The following is a 19,879-nucleotide window of genomic DNA, read 5'->3' on the forward strand; positions in this document are numbered from 1 at the left end:
TATTGTATTTTTTTTTATTTTTTTTTTAATAAAATATGTATGTGGGTAATTTTTGGTGTGGGAGGGAAACTCCTAATTTTAAATGTAAAATAAAAGAATGGTTTTATTAAAAATGTATGTGGGTGCAGTTTACTATTTGGCCACAAGATGGCCACAGTAAAAAAAAGTCCTGGATGTGAACGATCTCGCATCCAGGAACTAAAGTACACGGAGAAGTTTCCTGGGGGGCAGAAATACTGCGCTCTCTCACTAAAAAGCGTCGGTATTTCTGCGGGGAAATTAGAACGGTGAATGGGAATTATATTCCCATTCCCTGATCGGGGGGCTAGCGGCGGGTGCGTGCGTGGGAGCGCGCCCGATCGCGCGCACCATGCGGCAGAAGCAGCAGTGCCTATCTGGATGAGGAAGCTCGTCCAGATAGGCCGAACTGGTTAAAGGACTTCCGAGGTAAAAATAAACGAATGAGATGATAAACAACTATATTGTTTGTCCTCATTCTAAAAATGACTTGCTTAGCTATCCCACAGTTTTATTTTATATTTAAACCTACTTTTTAAAGTTTTACTGTTTTCATGCAAACACGGCGAATCCAGTGCTGGAGCGCAGGAGACTTGGACGCAGCCAGCGCCACCATAGGCCGTAATAGGAACTACGGCTATAGCAGGCACAGGGAGTAACTTCAGCGCCGTCAGAAGACGGAGCTGAAGTTGCTTTTAAAACAATAATTCGGCTTCCAGCAATAGCTGGAAGCCGAATTCTTTAATTCCTCCACCATCCATGGCGGCCTGGAGGGGAAATAGGAATTAACACGGCCCGGACTTGTGTGGCAGCAGGATCAGCCATATACCGGCTGTGTCCTGCGCCCAAGTCTCCAGCGCCGATATCTCTTGTATGCCGTTTCATGGCCTCTTCTCAATGACACATTCATTTAAGTATGGCAGAGCTAAAATCTACAAACCATTGATCCATTTTATCTCTTTCCAGCTCTCAGAAGCTATTTACTACCAGGAAAGTGTTTTATGGTTGTAATTCCTTACTAGTGAGTGTTACGCTACAGCCCGGCCCAGTCAGAAACTGTCACTTGCATACTCTAACTCTTTCAGGCAGAGAAAGAAAAAAAGGAACACAGCATAGTTACTTGTGTGCTTGGCACTGTACATACCCATGTCTATCTCATCATGTCACATGTCACCTAGGACTGTCCTTTAAGTGAAGCAATGGAGAGAAAATCAAAGCACAACTGGTGCCAAGATCTAGGATTCTGATTGGTTTCTCTGAACAACAGTTTAGATCAGATCAGGACAGCTCCATCCCTGGACGTGTTTAAATCCAGACTGAAAACCCCTCTGTTCAGTTTGGCATTTGCAGAAATATAACTTTTGTTGTGTGAATACTTCATCCTAAAACCAACTACTGAATCAGAGAGAGCCTAAGCGCTTTGAGTCCTATGGGAGAAAAGCGCTGTAGAAATGTTATGGTTATTGTATATTGTATTGTATAGATTTGCACTTTACTCTATCCTGAATAAAAGAGGTGGTGGAAAGTCTTTAAAGTAGACCTGAACTCAGAACGTCCTCTCTGCTCTAAATGATACACAACAGCATAATAACCTTTAATCAAAAACATTTCTTTGTTACACCTAAAATAAATCTGCACAGTTTCTACTTCCTGATTCATGGAAGCAGACATATTGTTTACAGCCTGTGCTTTCAAATGAGCTTATCTGCCATAGGCAGTCATGTGAAGCTGAGCATTGTGAAGTGTTGGTGTTTTCACGTGTTTCCTCATTGCTTGTCTGTTTGCCAAATTCCAGCTACTCCGGTACATCGATTGCATCTACGAGACTGGATGGTCTGTGGGCTAAAGCAGATTGGGAGGCACTAAGCGTTCTAGCCAGTAGAGGGCGAGTGACACCTCCGAAAAGGGATGCTTGTGGATGATTCAAAGATTCTCTGATTCTTCTGCAACCCACCGCTGCTCTCTGCCTCCTCTTCATGGCTGTGCTCCCATCCGTGTGTCTTTGGCTAATCAAAATTGGATGTGTATATGAAGCCGTATTTCCCATGCCCAGGACTACAAGTTTTCATATGAAAGCCATTATTATTATAGATTTATAAAGCGCCAACATATTCTGTGGCACTATAAAGCTCCATTGAGATCCCAAGGACAGGAGTCAGATCTATAACGGTGACACACAATGACACAAAATAGCCCAAAACATTTTCAACAACCTCTCCAAACTATTCAACGCTAGAATACCTCGTTTACCCACTCAAAATAAATGGTGAAAACTAACAAACTTTTCACAAGTTTTGCAACAGAAAATCAGCAAAGAGGACTTGCTCAGAGCCTCAGATTGGTGTGCATGTTAAAGGTGTCGGACGTTACGCTCTTAACCACTCTGCAACCACTTAATATCGATGGACGGCCGCAGAGTGCCTACCCCAGGAACGCCTAATGCCAATTGGCATCAAGAGTGGTGGGCGGAGATTAGCACCGCTCTGTTAACAGCCTGCCAGCTGTGATCGGAGCTGGCAGGCTGTTAGGGGGACAAAATACTGTTATTTACTGTTGTACAGCACTGCAATCTAGCGCAGTGCTGTACTGGGGACAGCCCTGTCACTTGGCTGTCTCGTGCAGCGAACTGTTAAAGCTGCAGAGTGCAGAATTGTTAAAAATGGCCTGGTAACTAGGGGGGTGTAAGCCTGTGGTCCTCATTCTCCAGGTCCCCTAAAAACAATATATGCCCAGGACACAGAACTATGTACAGCAGGCCAGTCCAAGGTACATAACTACTGCAATGCTCTGATCTAACACAATACAAATATTTTACAAAATGCGCCACCTTCTGGTCATAACTGGCAAAGCCGTCCTGAGACCTTTTCTGACGCTCCATTCAGCTATTTTACTCAGACTCTGTGCTCTGGCCCATAATATAAGCAGCAGATCCCAGGACTTATTGTGGGTTTTTCAGCCACACATCCCCTCCAGTCTGCTTCAACTCAGATTATTGTGTTCACCATTGTTTAAACTCCGGCTTGCTCACAATGAAAACACGTTCCCAAAAATTCCACTGAGGTTTGGAATTCCAGAGCAGACAATAGTTTCCATTCCAGCCCTGACCACTGAATTGTGGCTGTGCGGTGCCAGGCGCTGGCAGGGTGGAGAACAATGCCTACGATTGTACATCACACACCTTGCAGGATCAGCACCTGTGTATTCAGACATGCTGGAGGATCAGCTGTCCGCAGAGATTCAAAGGCAGCGCTCAGTGTGCGATATCTGCACCCATCACTATACTGGGCACCCGCACCCATCACTATACCGGGCACCCCCACCCATCACTATACCGGGCACCCCCACCCATCACCATACAGGGCACCCCCACCCATCACCATACCAGGCACCCCCACCCATCACCATACCGGGCACCCCCACCCATCACCATACCGGGCATCCGCACCCATCACCATACCGGGCATCCGCACCCATCACTATACCGGACACCTGCACCCATCACTACACCAGACACTCGCACCCATCACTATACCAGGCACCCCCACCCATCGCTATACCGGGCACCCCCACCCATCACTATACCAGGCACCTGCACCCATCGCTATACCGGGCACCCGCACCCATCACTATACCGGGCACCCGCCCCCATCACTATACCGGGCACCCGCACCCATCACTATACCGGGCACCCACACCCATCACTATATCGGGCATCTGCACCCAGCACTATACCGAGCATTTGCACCCATCACTATAGCGGGCACCTGCACCCACCACTATACTGATCATCCGCACCCATGAATATACCTGGCATCCACACCCATCACTATACCAGGCACCCGTACCCATCACTATACCGGGCACCCGCACCCATCACTATACCAGGCACCCGCACCCATCACTATACCGATCATCCGCACCCATCAATATACCTGGCATCCGCACCCATCACCATACCTGGCACCCGTACCCATCAATATACCTGGCATCCGCACCCATCACCATACCTGGCACCCGTACCCATCAATATACCGGGCATCTGCACCCATCACTATAGCAGGCAACCATGGGAGCAGCGAAGAGGATAGTAAACAGAACTTTAACATCTGTCTTCACTACCTGAACTTGGTCCAAAAACCTTAAACTGCAGATAAGGCTGCTGTGTGTACTGTAAGTAGTTTTGCAAAGCAGGGCATTTATAAGATCCATAATGTTGACTACAACTGAGTGGGTCCTGAACAGGAGACAGCAGCAGTGTCAGACAGGTGTAAGCAGGGGGAGGAGAAAGCAGCAGTGTCAGAGAGGTGTAAGCAGGGGGAGGAGACTGCAGCAGTGTCAGACAGGTGTAAGCAGGGGGAGGAGAAAGCAGCAGTGTCAGAGAGGTGTAAGCAGGGGGAGGAGACTGCAGCAGTGTCACACAGGTGTAAGCAGGGGGAAGAGACAGCCGCAGTGTCAGAGAGGTGTAAGCAGGGGGAGAAGACAAGCGCAGTGTCAGAGAGGTGTAAGCAGGGGGAGAAGACAAGCGCAGTGTCAGAGAGGTGTAAGCAGGGGGAGAAGACAAGCGCAGTGTCAGAGAGGTGTAAGCAGGGGGAGAAGACAAGCGCAGTGTCAGAGAGGTGTAAGCAGGGGGAGAAGACAAGCGCAGTGTCAGAGAGGTGTAAGCAGGGGGAGAAGACAAGCGCAGTGTCAGAGAGGTGTAAGCAGGGGGAGAAGACAAGCGCAGTGTCAGAGAGGTGTAAGCAGGGGGAGAAGACAAGCGCAGTGTCAGAGAGGTGTAAGCAGGGGGAGAAGACAAGCGCAGTGTCAGAGAGGTGTAAGCAGGGGGAGAAGACAAGCGCAGTGTCAGAGAGGTGTAAGCAGGGGGAGAAGACAAGCGCAGTGTCAGATAGGTGTAAGCAGGGGGAGGAGACAAGCGCAGTGTCAGAGAGGTGTAAGCAGGGGGAGAAGACAAGCGCAGTGTCAGAGAGGTGTAAGCAGGGAGAGAAGACAAGCGCAGTGTCAGAGAGGTGTAAGCAGGGGGAGAAGACAAGCGCAGTGTCAGAGAGGGTTAAGCAGGGGGAGGAGACAAGTGCAGTGTCAGAGAGGTGTAAGCAGGGGGAGGAGACAAGTGCAGTGTCAGAGAGGTGTAAGCAGGGGGAGAAGACAAGCACAGTGTCAGAGAGGTGTAAGCAGGGGGAGAAGACAAGCGCAGTGTCAGAGAGGTGTAAGCAGGGGGAGGAGACAAGCGCAGTGTCAGAGAGGTGTAAGCAGGGGGAGAAGACAAGCGCAGTGTCAGAGAGGTGTAAGCAGGGGGAGAAGACAAGCGCAGTGTCAGATAGGTGTAAGCAGGGGGAGGAGACAAGCGCAGTGTCAGAGAGGTGTAAGCAGGGGGAGAAGACAAGCGCAGTGTCAGAGAGGTGTAAGCAGGGAGAGAAGACAAGCGCAGTGTCAGAGAGGTGTAAGCAGGGGGAGAAGACAAGCGCAGTGTCAGAGAGGGTTAAGCAGGGGGAGGAGACAAGCGCAGTGTCAGAGAGGTGTAAGCAGGGGGAGGAGACAAGTGCAGTGTCAGAGAGGTGTAAGCAGGGGGAGAAGACAAGCACAGTGTCAGAGAGGTGTAAGCAGGGGGAGAAGACAAGCGCAGTGTCAGAGAGGTGTAAGCAGGGGGAGGAGACAAGCGCAGTGTCAGAGAGGTGTAAGCAGGGGGAGAAGACAAGCGCAGTGTCAGAGAGGTGTAAGCAGGGGGAGGAGACAAGCGCAGTGTCAGAGAGGTGTAAGCAGGGGGAGGAGACAAGCGCAGTGTCAGAGAGGTGTAAGCAGGGGGAGAAGACAAGTGCAGTGTCAGAAAGGTGTAAGCAGGGGGAGAAGACAAGTGCAGTGTCAGAGAGGTGTAAGCAGGGGGAGAAGACAAGCGCAGTGTCAGAGAGGTGTAAGCAGGGGGAGGAGACAAGCGCAGTGTCAGAGAGGTGTAAGCAGGGGGAGAAGACAAGCACAGTGTCAGAGAGGGTTAAGCAGGGGGAGTAGACAGTAGCAGTGTCAGAGAGGTGTAAGCAGGGGGAGAAGACAAGCGCAGTGTCAGAGAGGTGTAAGCAGGGGGAGAAGACAAGCACAGTGTCAGAGAGGGTTAAGCAGGGGGAGTAGACAGTAGCAGTGTCACAGGGAAGTGCACAGTTATCACTTCTGTGTTTAAATATCGAATAGTGGGCCTGCCCAGAAAAATCTTGGAAAAGGCCCCCCCTGTACTTTAATACGCAGAAACAATTGGAATTAAAAAAAAAAATTCTCTCTCTCTCGCTATATATATATATATATATATATATATATATATACGCGGCTAAGCACAACTAAGTCACCACCTTACATTGCCTAAAGCCCAACCCCATCAAGATGAAAGGAACGGGCGGCGAATGGCCCACCACGCTAATTTCACAGGAGACACTGATTAAGCTTTGGATCTCCGCCCCTAACTACATGCTTGTGGCTGCCAGACTTGAGCCGAGTGGTGAATGACATCACTCTGCTGAGAGAGGAGACAATGGGGAAGGGAGGGAAGCCACCTCTGCCCTCTGCCACATAAGGCGCCTGTAAGCATGTGCCTACAGTGCATTATGGTAAATCCAGCCCTGTGCCAAATACAAGATATTTAGAGCACCGATTTTCCAGCACCCCCATTAATGCAATTCTCATCAAAATACTTCCCAACTTTCCAGTGCCTCTGTATTGTAACTCCCCCCCGCTTTCTATCCACCAAGCTTATCCTAACCACCTATGCTGCAATATCCAAGTTTTGCGGTAGGGGGCACACTCTGCGGGCATAGCAACCAGGCGGATAGTCGCATCAGCTCCTCTCCTGGTGGGGCTGTGGAACCGGAGAGAGCAGAGTTGCAGTTCTGGGTCAGGAGCCACTGCTGGCGAGAATACTCCACATTAGTGGCCGGGGCAGGGTAAGCTCCGATCACAGCTCTCCAGTTCAAAGCAAGGGGGCGGACAGGGCTACTGCGCCTAAGTCACTACTACTATTACTATAAAATACTATATGTGCATCAGGGCTGTGGAGGCGGAGTCGGAGGCGTGGAGGCGGAGTCGGGGCAATTTTGGGTGCCTGGAGTCGGAGTCGGGAAAAAATGCACCGACTCCAACTCCTAATGAATTTAAACTGTAATTAAAATAGAAAATATGATAAAATGTTCTATTTCTCAGATAATAGTCATCATAAATAATGTATACATACAGTAATAGCTCTACTCTGTCCACAAAAATGAAATAAACCAATCAAAATTAGTTACTTGTGCTGCTTCAATAAAGCAGTCCCCGTATTTTTAAAGTCAGATATACACATCTGATTGTGACTGTATATATAATGTGTACACAGGAATCTCTTATATATGTTACGGCCAGAACCCGAAGTTTGGCTACTTCTAGTTCTGGCCGGCCAATGCGCGAAGTGGCCGCTGCGCTGCGGCCAATGTTAGAAATGGAATGATTCCTCTGACATTAATGTATCTTCTGGCCGCAGCTCAGCGGCCAAACGTAGAACAACTTAGTTCATTTAATGCAATTCAGCCGGCGGCAATGTAACAATTCAAGCCGCCGGCTTTTTCTCTGCCTCTCTCTCCTCCTCTTATGGGCAGCAGGCGGGGACACGCATGTCCCCGGGAGTCGTTCGTCGCACCAGGAAAGCAGAGCGGGGAGGCTGCAGACATCGCTTCTGCCAGCACCCGCTCTGCAAGAACGGCAGGATTCCCCTGCCGCGACGAACGACTCCGGGGGGACACTTGTGTCCCCGCCCGGCTGCCCATAGGAGAGAGCGAGAGAGGCGGGAGGGGGGGGGGGGGAAGGGGAGAGAGAGAGGCAGAGGAGGAGAGAGAGATGCAGAGAAAAAGCCGGCGGCTTGAATTGTTACATTGCCGCCGGCTGAATTGCATTAAATGAACTAAGTTGTTCTACGTTTGGCCGCTGCGCTGCGGCCAGAAGATACATTAATTAATCATTCCATTTCTAACATTGGCCGCAGCGCAGCGCCACTTCGTGCATTGGCCGGCCAGAACCCGAAGTGGCCGGCCAGAACTAAAAGTGGCCAAACTTCGGGTTCTGGCCGTAACATATATACTAAATAACATCTATGCTGTAAGAATAAAGCCTGATGTGTAGCCGTGTCACTAATACAGATGCTGCTCCATGCTCTGCACACACGCTGCTGCTCCATGCTCTGCACACATGCTGCTGCTCCATGCTCTGCACACACGCTGCTGCTCCGTGCTCTGTACACACGCTGCCGCTCCATGCTCTGCACACACGCCGCTGCTCCATGCTCTGCACACACGCTGATGCTCCATGCTCTGCACACACGCTGCTGCTCCATGCTCTGCACACACGCTGCTGTTCCATGCTCTGCACACACGCTGCTGCTCCATGCTCTGCACACACGCTGCTGCTCCATGCTCTGCACACACGCTGCTGCTCCATGCTCTGCACACACGCTGCTGCTCCATGCTCTGCACACACGCCGCTGCTCCATGCTCTGCACACACGCCGCTGCACCATGCTCTGCACACACGCCGCTGCTCCATGCTCTGCACACACGCCGCTGCTCCATGCTCTGCCCACACGCCGCTGCTCCATGCTCTGTACACACGCTGCCGCTCCATGCTCTGCACACACGCTGCCGCTCCATGCTCTGCACACACGCTGCCGCTCCATGCTCTGCACACACGCCGCCGCTCCATGCTCTGCACACACGCCGCTGCTCCATGCTCTGCACACACGCCGCTGCTCCATGCTCTGCACACACGCCGCTGCTCCATGCTCTGCACACACGCCGCTGCTCCATGCTCTGCACACACGCCGCTGCTCCATGCTCTGCACACACGCCGCTGCTCCATGCTCTGCACACATGCTGCTGCTCCATGCTCTGTACACACGTTGCTGCACCATGCTCTGCACACACGCCGCTGCACCATGCTCTGCACACACGCCGCTGCTCCATGCTCTGCACACACGCCGCTGCTCCATGCTCTGCACACACGCCGCTGCTCCATGCTCTGCACACACGCCGCTGCTCCATGCTCTGCACACACGCCGCTGCTCCATGCTCTGCACACACGCCGCTGCTCCATGCTCTGCACACACGCCGCTGCTCCATGCTCTGCCCACACGCCGCCGCTCCATGCTCTGCCCACACGCCGCCGCTCCATGCTCTGTACACACGCTGCCGCTCCATGCTCTGCACACACGCCGCCGCTCCATGCTCTGCACACACGCCGCCGCTCCATGCTCTGCACACACGCCGCTGCTCCATGCTCTGCACACACGCCGCTGCTCCATGCTCTGCACACACGCCGCTGCTCCATGCTCTGCACACACGCCGCTGCTCCATGCTCTGCACACACGCCGCTGCTCCATGCTCTGCACACACGCCGCTGCTCCATGCTCTGCACACACGCCGCTGCTCCATGCTCTGTACACACGCCGCTGCTCCATGCTCTGCACACACGCCGCTGCTCCATGCTCTGCACACACGCCGCTGCTCCATGCTCTGCACACACGCTGCTGCTCCATGCTCTGCACACAGGCTGCTGCTCCATGCTCTGCACACACGCTGCTGCACCATGCTCTGCACACACGCTGCCGCTCCATGCTCTGCACACACGCTGCCGCTCCATGCTCTGCACACAGGCCGCCGCTCCATGCTCTGCACACACGCCGCCGCTCCATGCTCTGCACACACGCCGCCGCTCCATGCTCTGCACACACGCCGCTGCTCCATGCTCTGCACACACGCCGCTGCTCCATGCTCTGCACACACGCCGCTGCTCCATGCTCTGCACACACGCCGCTGCTCCATGCTCTGCACACACGCCGCTGCTCCATGCTCTGCACACACGCCGCTGCTCCATGCTCTGCACACACGCTGCTGAACCATGCTCTGCACACACGCTGCTGCTCCATGCTCTGCACACACGCTGCTGCTCCATGCTCTGCACACACGCTGCTGCTCCATGCTCTGCACACACGCTGCTGCTCCATGCTCTGCACACAGGCTGCTGCTCCATGCTCTGCACACAGGCTGCTGCTCCATGCTCTGTACACACGCTGCTGCTCCATGCTCTGTACACACGCTGCTGCTCCATGCTCCATACTCTGTACACACGCCGCTGCTCCATGCTCTGTACACACACTGCTGCTCCATGCTCTGTACACACACTGCTGCTCCATGCTCTGTACACACGCTGCTGCTCCATGCTCCATACTCTGTACACACGCCGCTGCTCCATGCTCTGCACACACGCTGCTGCTCCATGCTCTGCACACACGCTGCTGCTCCATGCTCTGCACACACGCTGCTGCTCCATGCTCTGCACACACGCTGCTGCTACATCCAAAGTCAACTGTAGCAAGGAAAGAAAGGGGGCAGTGCTGTGAGCTACAGGATGACTATAGATATTCTGGTGTCTCAACTTGTGCCTGTCCACAGACATGGTCACGGCCCTGGTCTGAGGGGGGATTCTAGGCAGCTGTAATTGCCCCCGCTGCGTTTACCTATGCTCGGTACAACCCCCGTTGTACTTGGCGAAATAGATGATTCTGATATCCAGCAATATCTGTGCCACCTTCATTGCCAAAACCTCCTCCCCTCCCCCTGATATCTGTGATGCCTAAAATGCTCAAGCTCTGAGTAGAAAGAAATGTATGATTTGTTCAGCAGGCTCCTTCCCTGGAACACCGCATTCCTACGCTGGACTTTAGGCAGTTTGAAGCTTGGGGGGGGGGACTGATAGGTAGGTAGGTAGGTAGGGGGGGGGGGGTGACATATATTCAGTATATATAGGTATGTAAGCTTCCTGCAATGCATAGGTGCATGGGGGGGGGGGGGGGGGAGTACATTTGAAATCCGCGCCGGTAGACTTGGGCGCAGGATACAGCCGGTATGATCCTGCTTCTGCACAAGTCCGGGCCGTTTTAATTACTATTTCCCCTCAAGGCCGCCATGGATAGTGGGGGAATTAAATAATTTGGCTTCCAGCGATTGCTGGAGGCCGAATTATTGTGTTTTTTAAGCAACCTCGGCTCCGTCTCCTGACGGAGCCGACGTTACTCACTGAGCGCTGCAATAGGAATGATTCCTATTGTAGTCTATGGAGGCGCCGGCTGCACCCAAATCTAGCAGCGCTAAAAAACACTGCTCCGGGGGGGGGGGGGGGGGGGCAACTGGCAGGTGGATAGGGGGATATATACAGTAGATATACCGTAGTTATGTATAGCTTCCTGCAATGCATGAGGGGTGCACTGACAGGTGAATATGTAAGCTTCCTGCAATGCATAGGTGCATGGGGGGGGGGGGGGCACTGGCAGGTGGATGAGGGGGGTATATACAGTAAATCTAGTTATGTATGGCTTCCTGCAATGCATGAGGGAGGCACTGACAGGTGAATATGTAAGCTTCCTGCAATGCATAGGTGCATATGGGGGGCACAGGCAGGTGAATGGAGGGCTGACATATATATACAGTATATATAGGTATGTAAGCTTCCTGCAATGCATAGGTGCATGGTGATGGTGAGGGGCACTAACAGGTGGATGGGGGGGTATATACAGTAGATATAGTTATGTATAGCTTCCTGCAATGCATGAGGGGGAACTAACAGGTGGATAGGGGGCAGCTTACTACACCTGAGGTCACAGTACATATCCTAGACAAGTTTCTGGAACCCCCACAGAGGCCCCCGTTTACACAAAAGCCAGGTCACCACATACCATCACTTTCTGCTGCCATGCATGCGCAGTACACTCCATGAGAAACGGGCATCTGTACAGCAATGAGCGGAGAGGCGCTCTATCTGCTTCACGCACAGCACCACCTGGTGGCTGAAAGCTGCAAATGCTTCGGATGAAGATCATGTGTTGTTTTGGCTGCTGCATGCAGGGCCTATGGCATCCGCAGGTAAGTACATGGGGAGCACAGGTGAGGTCCTTATTTGCAGGGGGAACATAACTAATACCTTAGCGCTAAATATTTTTCAAAAAGGACGCCTACTGTGTGTGTGGGGAGTGGTGCAGAGGCTTACCGCACCTCCGCTGCCCCGGCATCTCCCTCCATTCTGTACTTCTTGTCCGGTGCAGTCTGTGCAGGGGCAAATCCAGGATTTTCAAGGGGGGGGGGGGGGGATTCCTGATAGGTCTCTTTTGGCAAGCCGCACACTACCAAGCATGCGTTTGCCCACAAAATCCACATGATGCACAGCATTTCTCCACAAAATACACACAATGCGCAGTGTTTCCCTACAAAATACACATGATGCAGTAGCGTTTCGCCAAAATATATATAATGTGGCAGTGATTAAGTAGCCAGATAACCCCCCTTTATTATGGATAACGAAATTACCCCACCCCTCTTTAGTATAGGTGACCAGATGACCCCCATTTATCACACAGGTAGCCAGATGAGGCCCCCCCCCCAGTTAGGATAAGTAACCATATGATCCCCATTTATAGTATATAGCCAGATAACTCCCCGTTCAGTACATTCCCCCTTGTATTTCGCCAGATCCCCCTTGTATATATAGCCAGTGTATATAGTCAGATCCCCTGTATATATAGCCAGAGATCCCCCCCCCCCCCCCCCTGTATTTACCCATATACCCACTGTATGCAGCCAGATGCCTCCCCCTGCATATAGCCAGTGTATATAGCCAGATCCCCCTGCATATAGCCAGTGTATATAGCCAGTTCCCCCTGCATACAGCCAGTGTATATATATAATCGTAATGTGGGCAGCAGCCATCAGAAAATAATCGTATTGTGGGCAGCAGCCAGCAGTCATCAGAAAATAATCGTAAAGTGGGCAGCAGTCACCAGAAAATCACAATGTGGGCAGCAGGCACCAGAAAATCGCAATGTGTGGGCAGCAGTGACCAGAAAATCGTAATGTGGGCAGCAGACACCTGAAAATCGCAATGTGGGCAGCAGACACCTGAAAATCGCAATGTGGGCAGCAGTCATCAGAAAATCGCAATGTGGGCAGCAGTGACCAGAAAATCGTAATGTGGGCAGCAGACACCTGAAAATCGCAATGTGGGCAGCAGTCACCTGAAAATCGTAATGTCGGCAGCAGACACCTGAAAATCGCAATGTGGGCAGCAGTGACCAGAAAATCGTAATGTGGGCAGCAGTCACATGAAAATCGTAATGTGGGCAGCAGACACCTGAAAATCGTAATGTGGGCAGCAGACACCTGAAAATCGCAATGTGGGCAGCAGACACCTGAAAATCATAATGTGGGCAGCAGACAACTAAAAATCGCAATGTGGGCAGCAGTGACCAGAAAATCGTAATGTGGGCAGCAGACACCTGAAAATCGTAATGTGGGCAGCAGACACCTGAAAATCGCAATGTGGGCAGCAGAGACCAGAAAATCGTAATGTGGGCAGCAGACACCTGAAAATCGCAATGTGGGCAGCAGTGACCAGAAAATCGTAATATGGGCAGCAGACACCTGAAAGTCGTAATATGGGCAGCAGACACCTGAAAATCGCAATGTGGGCAGCAGTGACCAGAAAATCGTAATGTGGGCAGCAGACACCTGAAAATCGTAATGTGGGCAGCAGACACCTGAAAATCGTAATGTGGGCAGCAGACACCTGAAAATCGTAATGTGGGCAGCAGAAACTAGAAAAAAAATGCACCTGTGAAAAAAAAACAAATCACTTACCTGACAGAAGTCTTCTCCTCTCCTGGCATCTGGCACCAGCTCCCCGATGATCCTCCTGCAGCACATCTCCCGCGCTGACAGGCAGAGTGCAGGGCTACGGCAAGATGGCTCCCGAAGCCCTGTACTGGAGACAGTCTCCAGAGCAGGGCTTCGGCAGCCATCTTGCCGTAGCCCTGATCTGCCTCCGGGAGACTGCGGGGCTGCGGGGAAGAAGCAGCATATCTGGCTGGGGGGTCCCTCAATAGGGAGGGTGACAGCGCTCCCCCCCCACACGGCTAGCGGGCCCCGGGCCCCCCTACTGCGCACACACATGAGCAAGCGGCAGCTGCACTATTACATTCAGTGGCTGCCGCTGCTCAGATTCCGGAGGCACTTCCGGTCTAGGTGCAAGGGGGTGATTCCAGACACCCGGAACAACCCCTTCCGTGCGCCAGTGCTGTGCCCTCCGACCCGGACATACTACGCTGCGCATTCACAGTATATTCGCTCGGGTGCCTTGTGACCGCGCTCCCCAGCGATGCCATTTGACATGCTTGCGCGGTCACAAGGTACCCTAGAAGTACAGAACATGGACAAGTACCTGAGAATGGAAGGAGACGCCGAGGCAGCGGATGTGCAATAAGCCTCTGCACAACTCCCCGCACACACAGGCGTCTTTTTTCAAAAATAGGTATCCTTAAAGGACTTCCGAGGCCAAAATCTGCCCCCAAAACGTAAAAAAGTTAACTACCTGCATGACTTTGTAAGGCACGGAGGACGCCGTCCGCGCCCTCCGTGCCGTTCTGCCTGGTCCCCTCTGCTCAATAGCCCCCCGAAAGTCTGCGACCCCACGGTCCGGGTCGGTATCTGCAGCCTCTATAAAGATGGCCGCCGGAGCTGGCCACGGCTGCGCAGTCAGCATAGCCGCTACTGCGGCTGCGCAGCTCTAGGGCCAACCCTCCGATCCACGCTGCCTGTTACGTGGATCGGGGGGTTGGCCCTAGAGCTGCGCAGCCGCAGTAGCGGCTATGCGGACTGCGCAGCCGTGGCAAACTCCGGCGGCCATCTTTATGCAGGCTGCAGATACCGACCCAGACCGTGGGGTCGCAGACTTTCGGGGGGCTATTGAGCAGAGGGGACCAGGCAGAACGGCACGGAGGGCGTGGACGGCGTACTCCGTGCCTTACAAAGTCATGCAGGTAGTTAACTTTTTTTACGCTTTGGGGGCAGATTTTGGCCTCGGAAGTCCTTTAAGGCTGCTTTTACAGTGTGACGTTATAGGCGCACGTTAGAGCAGCCTGTAACGCAGCCCAACTCGCAGCAATGAAAAATCAATGGGCTGTTCACAGTGCCCACATTGCGTTACATAGTAACGCAGCACGTTCAAACAAAGTGCTGCATGCTGTGCGTTATATGCAGCTAAGCCGCGTTAGACTGTTTGCACATGCTCAGTAATGTTGGAGGAGGAGGTCTTCCCTCCTCCTCTGCGGCCAGCCACATGGCTAATTAATATTCACTGCACTCAGTGACGTGCAGTGTTTACTTCTTGGAGCGGCCGCTCTGTGCGGCGATTGGCCAGTGGGACCACGTGATGCGGATCACGCGGTCTCCGCATCGCATGGCACAAAAAAGGCGCACCAAGAGCTGCATAACGCGGCTCCTAGTAGCATCCTCCTCCAGCACCACCATGCGTTGCGTTAGGGGCACGTTATGCGATCTATAACGTCCGCTAAAATGCAAGGTCCTGGTGGGAAAGAAACCTAAAAGATAACCTAAGCTGGCTGTGAGAGAACGCGGAAAAGCCGCCGCGTGTACTGAAAGCAAGGCGGCTGATTCCGCGTTTAACGCGGTGGTCTGCACGCGGAAGTGTGCATCTAGTGACATGGCAGAACGCGGAAAAGCCGCCGCATGTAACGACAGCAAGGTGGCTGGTTCCGCGTCCAGCGCGGCAGTTTGCATGCAGCAGCGTGCAGCTAGTGTGGCTGAGACTGTTAGTTCACACAGGTTTAGGAATACGCGCGCGCGCTGAAAGGCAGAACATTTATGATGGCCAAGGAGGGATCAGCTGACCCGGCCGGTCAGCTGACCTCAGAGCTGGTAGCCATTAGTTGATCACTTCAGGGTGGCACCAGAGAGCAATGCACTATATATGGTTACTGCTGGCCACTTTCAAGTTGTCTGCCGTTGCGATCACTACGTGGAAGCACTCAGACCTTAGTCAGATCCTACAGCGTGTTTGAACCAGGAGGACCTGGGAATTCACACTGAGCCAGATTACTTGTGTTATTATTCTGTTATACTTCAGACTAGTTCCAGGGTGTAGAGACCACGGACCTCACACCCAAGACTAGGGAAATTGTACTATCATTCTGTTATGCTTCAGACTAGTTCCAGGGTGTAGAGACCACGGACCTCACACCCAAGACTAGGGAACTTGTACTATCTTTCTGTTATACTTCAGACTAGTTCCAGGGTGTAGAGACTACGGACCTCACACCCAAGACTAGGGAACTTGTATTATCATTCTGTTATACATCAGAATAGTTCCAGGGTGTAGAGACCACGGACCTCACACCCAAGACTAGGCATTGTTTGTTATTTGTTATGACCTGTTGCTTTCCTGACTATCCCTCTGCTTTCTGATTCGGTACCACGCATATCTGATGTCACGTTGCCAAACCCTGCCTGACTTGGATACCGAATCAGCCTTCTGTCTTTGTACTTTATCTGTCTGTGTGTTGACGACCTGGCTTGCCCGACCTCGAGAGCTATCTCTCTCCACCTAAGAGATAGTCTCCAAGATCAGTCAGTGACATTCACCTTCAGGTGTCACTCACTCTCTGGTCCTTCCTACCTTCAGCCTGACTCCACCCCTTGGAGAGTCTCAGGCTGCTGGAAGGTTTCTGTACCCTCCATAGCAGTATCCTCTGTACTGCTTAGGGTCACCTGTACATCAGGTGGGTTGCTCAAAGTCATACTGTTACACCAAACACTCACCATATATATATATATATATCTAGAGGTGTCCAGAGGTTAGCGCTATATCTGTATTATTGGTGATTCTGCAGATCATCCATAATCAGATATAGATCTGTATTCTTGGTGATACTGCAGATCACCAATAATCAGATTCTCTCTGTGTGTTGACACCGATCATTACACTGGCATATGATAATCCTAATAGGACCCAGAGGCATGTCGTGTGCACAATAACATGCCTCTGAATCATTGTACCGCCGCCGCATACATTTTGCATGCAAGCCAGAATGATTTGCATCACATTGACCATCTCTAGTGAGCATTAAAGAGAACCCCAGGTGCCATGAGATGCGAATCATTCTGGCTTGCATGCAAAAATGTATGTGGCTTGGAAATGATCCGGTCAGATGCACTTGCTGTTGCTTTTGATTGGTCCATATTTGAGCTGCATACACTTTGCATGCAAACGAGGGTTATTTGATCATCACAGACGGTCAATGAGTTACAGTTGCCATTTCTGGAGACTTAGCTTTTGTTTACTGCTGTAAAATAAGAATCTTTCATGGTTACAAAATGCATCAGCAGGACCAACATTCGTATACAGAAGAGTCTCAGGTATACAGAAAGTCTCGGGTATCCTGCTTGATGGGGATCGGCTAAAGCTGGAGTGCTTTTTGGTTGCTGAGGGTTTGGTCACATCTAAAATTGATGCCAGCGATTTTCAATTTTTGGGGCGCTTTACTCGATTTTGTATAAAGCGCTTTTGTAAGCACTTTTGCAGAACGATCCCGGTTTTTCACTTCCTGGTATGAGTCAGGAAGTGAACTTTTTCACCCGGAAATGGATAAACACAATGGGCTCTATTCACAATCACACCGCTATATTACCGCCAGAGATCATTTCTGCATTTTTTCCACATTCACTAAAAATGTTCTGCATGTAGAGGCTGCAATGAAGATGCCTCAGGGTATTTTCACTCGGACGTTGTGTTGCAATGTAACGGACGCTGTGTCAGGTCAGACTGGCGGGAGGGGGAGAATGATAATCTATGTATTGCTACAGCAAGTTTTCCTTCTGTTATTTGGCAAAACTACAAACAAAGGACTTATAAAAAAATGTAAACAGGTAAATACTTACCTGAGGAGGGGGAAGCTTCTGGATCCTCTGCGGCTGCCTGGGACCTTCCTGCTGATCAGGGACACGCTTCTCTTCTGTGCAGGTGCACTACGGCGGCACTCATGCTTGGAAAAACGTACTGTCGATCAGCTTGGCAATGTGGGAAACGGAGGACATAGGGAGTTCCTACAGGATTGTACCCGAGGTTCGGCTTGCCTACACTCCAACCCTTTAGTAGTCACATATAGCAGCAAAGCTTTATGTGTGCTGTAGGGCTGATTTTTTTTTTCCCTGCCCCTATGGAAGTGTGCCTTCCCCAGCCTGGCAGGGTATGCAGAGCGGCGCAAGGAACTTTTATATTTACCTGTTCTGGGCAGCAGGATTGGCTCCTCCTCTACTTGCAGCGCTGCATTGCCGACATCCTCTTCTGAGTTCTAATCACATGATATGACGTGATCGTAACCCAGGGGATTGTGTCAGTGTTGCATCGCTGCCCGGTGGTGGAAGTGTCGTAATGTAAGAGACCACCACTGGCTGACCACCAACGCTGACACCATCCCCTGGGTTACGATCACATGTCATATCATGTGATCAGAACTCCAAAGAGGATTCCGGGAGTGCAGCGCCCCCAGTGGATGAATAGGAGAAGCTGATCCAGCCGCTCCCTGCGCTGCCCTGCATAGCTGCATTAGAAGCTGAGTGATATATCCCAGCAGAAATTGCTCTGGCATGCATTATCTAATTTGAGATAAAGCATGCAGGGCTGCTAACAGGTAAAGTAATGTTCTGTTAAACTGTAGACACACTAAGGGCTGGATTCATCGGTGCTTTGATTGACCCAGTAGACTGCCTGTCACTTGACAGGCAGCCGATTGGGCCAATCAACGTGCCGGGATCACGTCCTACAAATCCACTCGATCTGCCGGGACTCAGGGCAAGTTCAGTGGAGTGGGCATTTGTTACAAGGGGCACGCGTAAGTTACCAGCGCACTCTACGTTGCATCCCCGCAGCATAGTGTGGGCTGAGCTTGGGCTACTCTCATTAAGCCGGGCTACTAAATGAATTATAGGACACATCCAAGGACTGTAAAAAGAAAAAAATCCACTTACTTGGGGCTTCCTCCAGCCCCTGCCAGTCATCCTGTGCCCACGCCGCAGCTTCGCTCCATGCTGTTGGTCCGGGGTCCCATCTGGCGCATGATGTCGACTGCCCCTGCGCGAGCGGCTCTCAGAGTCGCCCTGACATCATGCGGACTGTACTGCGCAGGCGCTGTACTTCTGCGCCTGCGCAGAACAGCCCGGATGACGTCAGTACGACTCAGTGAGCCGCACAGTGGAATGCAGGTAGATGCCAACCTGGTGAGGTCGGCCTCTGCATTGGGGGGGACAGGGAGCCAACAGAGCTGCAGCAAGGGCACAGGCCAGTTGCCAGGGGCTAGCGGAAGCCCAGGGTAAGTGGATTTCTTTTTTTTTTTCCTCGGACCTTCCCCTTAACCATTTATGCTGCCTGGATGTGATCCTCACGTCCAGGCGGCTGCTCTGCTGCTGATGCGTCCTTCGGCACGTGATCCCGCGCGCCCGCATCCTCTTCTCGCTTCCTGGTGCTTGTGGCCACATAGTAAAACTACATCTACATGCATTTTTCAATATAATAAACACACATTATTACATTTAAAATTAACAGTTTATTTCCCACACCAAAAATTACCCAAATAAAATTTTTAACCTTCCTGGCGGTAAGCCCCGCTGGGCCGATTTGCATAAAGCTAGCACTTTGCTAGCTGCGTGTGCAATCCGATCGCCGCTGCTACCCGCCGATCCGTCGTGCCGCAGCCGCTCCCCCCCCCCCCAAGACCACGTGTGCTGCCTGGCCAATCAGTGCCAGGCAGCGCTGTGGGGTGGATCGGAGTCCCCTTTGACGTCACGACGTCGGTGACGCCATCCTGCCCGTCGCCATGGCGATGGGGGAAGCCCTCCAGGAGATCCCGTTCTTTGAACGGGATCTCCTGATCTCCGATCGCTGGAGGCTATCATGTAGCGAGACCTTGCCTCGCTACATGAAAAAAAAAATTTAAAAATGGCTTTGCTGCCCCCTGGCGGATT

At 51.9% G+C, this 19,879-nt stretch overlaps 1 protein-coding gene and 1 long non-coding RNA gene across 3 annotated transcripts in view; one reads left to right on the forward strand and one right to left on the reverse strand.

Annotated features, from left to right (window-relative positions):
- Positions 1-11,798, reverse strand: part of LOC137538416 (uncharacterized) — a 115,890-nt gene extending 104,092 nt beyond the window's left edge. The window contains exon 1 of the long non-coding RNA XR_011024780.1: positions 11,749-11,798. This is a non-coding gene — a long non-coding RNA (uncharacterized lncRNA). The remainder of the gene's footprint in view (positions 1-11,748) is intronic.
- The window catches only part of SLC7A10 (solute carrier family 7 member 10), a 336,986-nt gene that overhangs the window by 89,276 nt on the left and 227,831 nt on the right, over positions 1-19,879 (forward strand). Inside the window, exon 1 of one of the 2 annotated variants that reach the window (XM_068260587.1) lies at positions 11,908-11,935. The exons of the other annotated variant lie outside the window; for it this stretch is intronic. Coding sequence (XP_068116688.1) covers positions 11,923-11,935 — 13 coding nt within the window. The 5' untranslated portion in view covers positions 11,908-11,922. Of the gene's footprint in view, positions 1-11,907; positions 11,936-19,879 lie in introns of those variants that run through there. 2 annotated transcript variants of the gene reach the window in all.

The sequence above is a fragment of the Hyperolius riggenbachi genome, chromosome 11 (genome assembly GCF_040937935.1).
Source record: "Hyperolius riggenbachi isolate aHypRig1 chromosome 11, aHypRig1.pri, whole genome shotgun sequence".
Classification (NCBI taxonomy): domain Eukaryota; kingdom Metazoa; phylum Chordata; class Amphibia; order Anura; family Hyperoliidae; genus Hyperolius; species Hyperolius riggenbachi.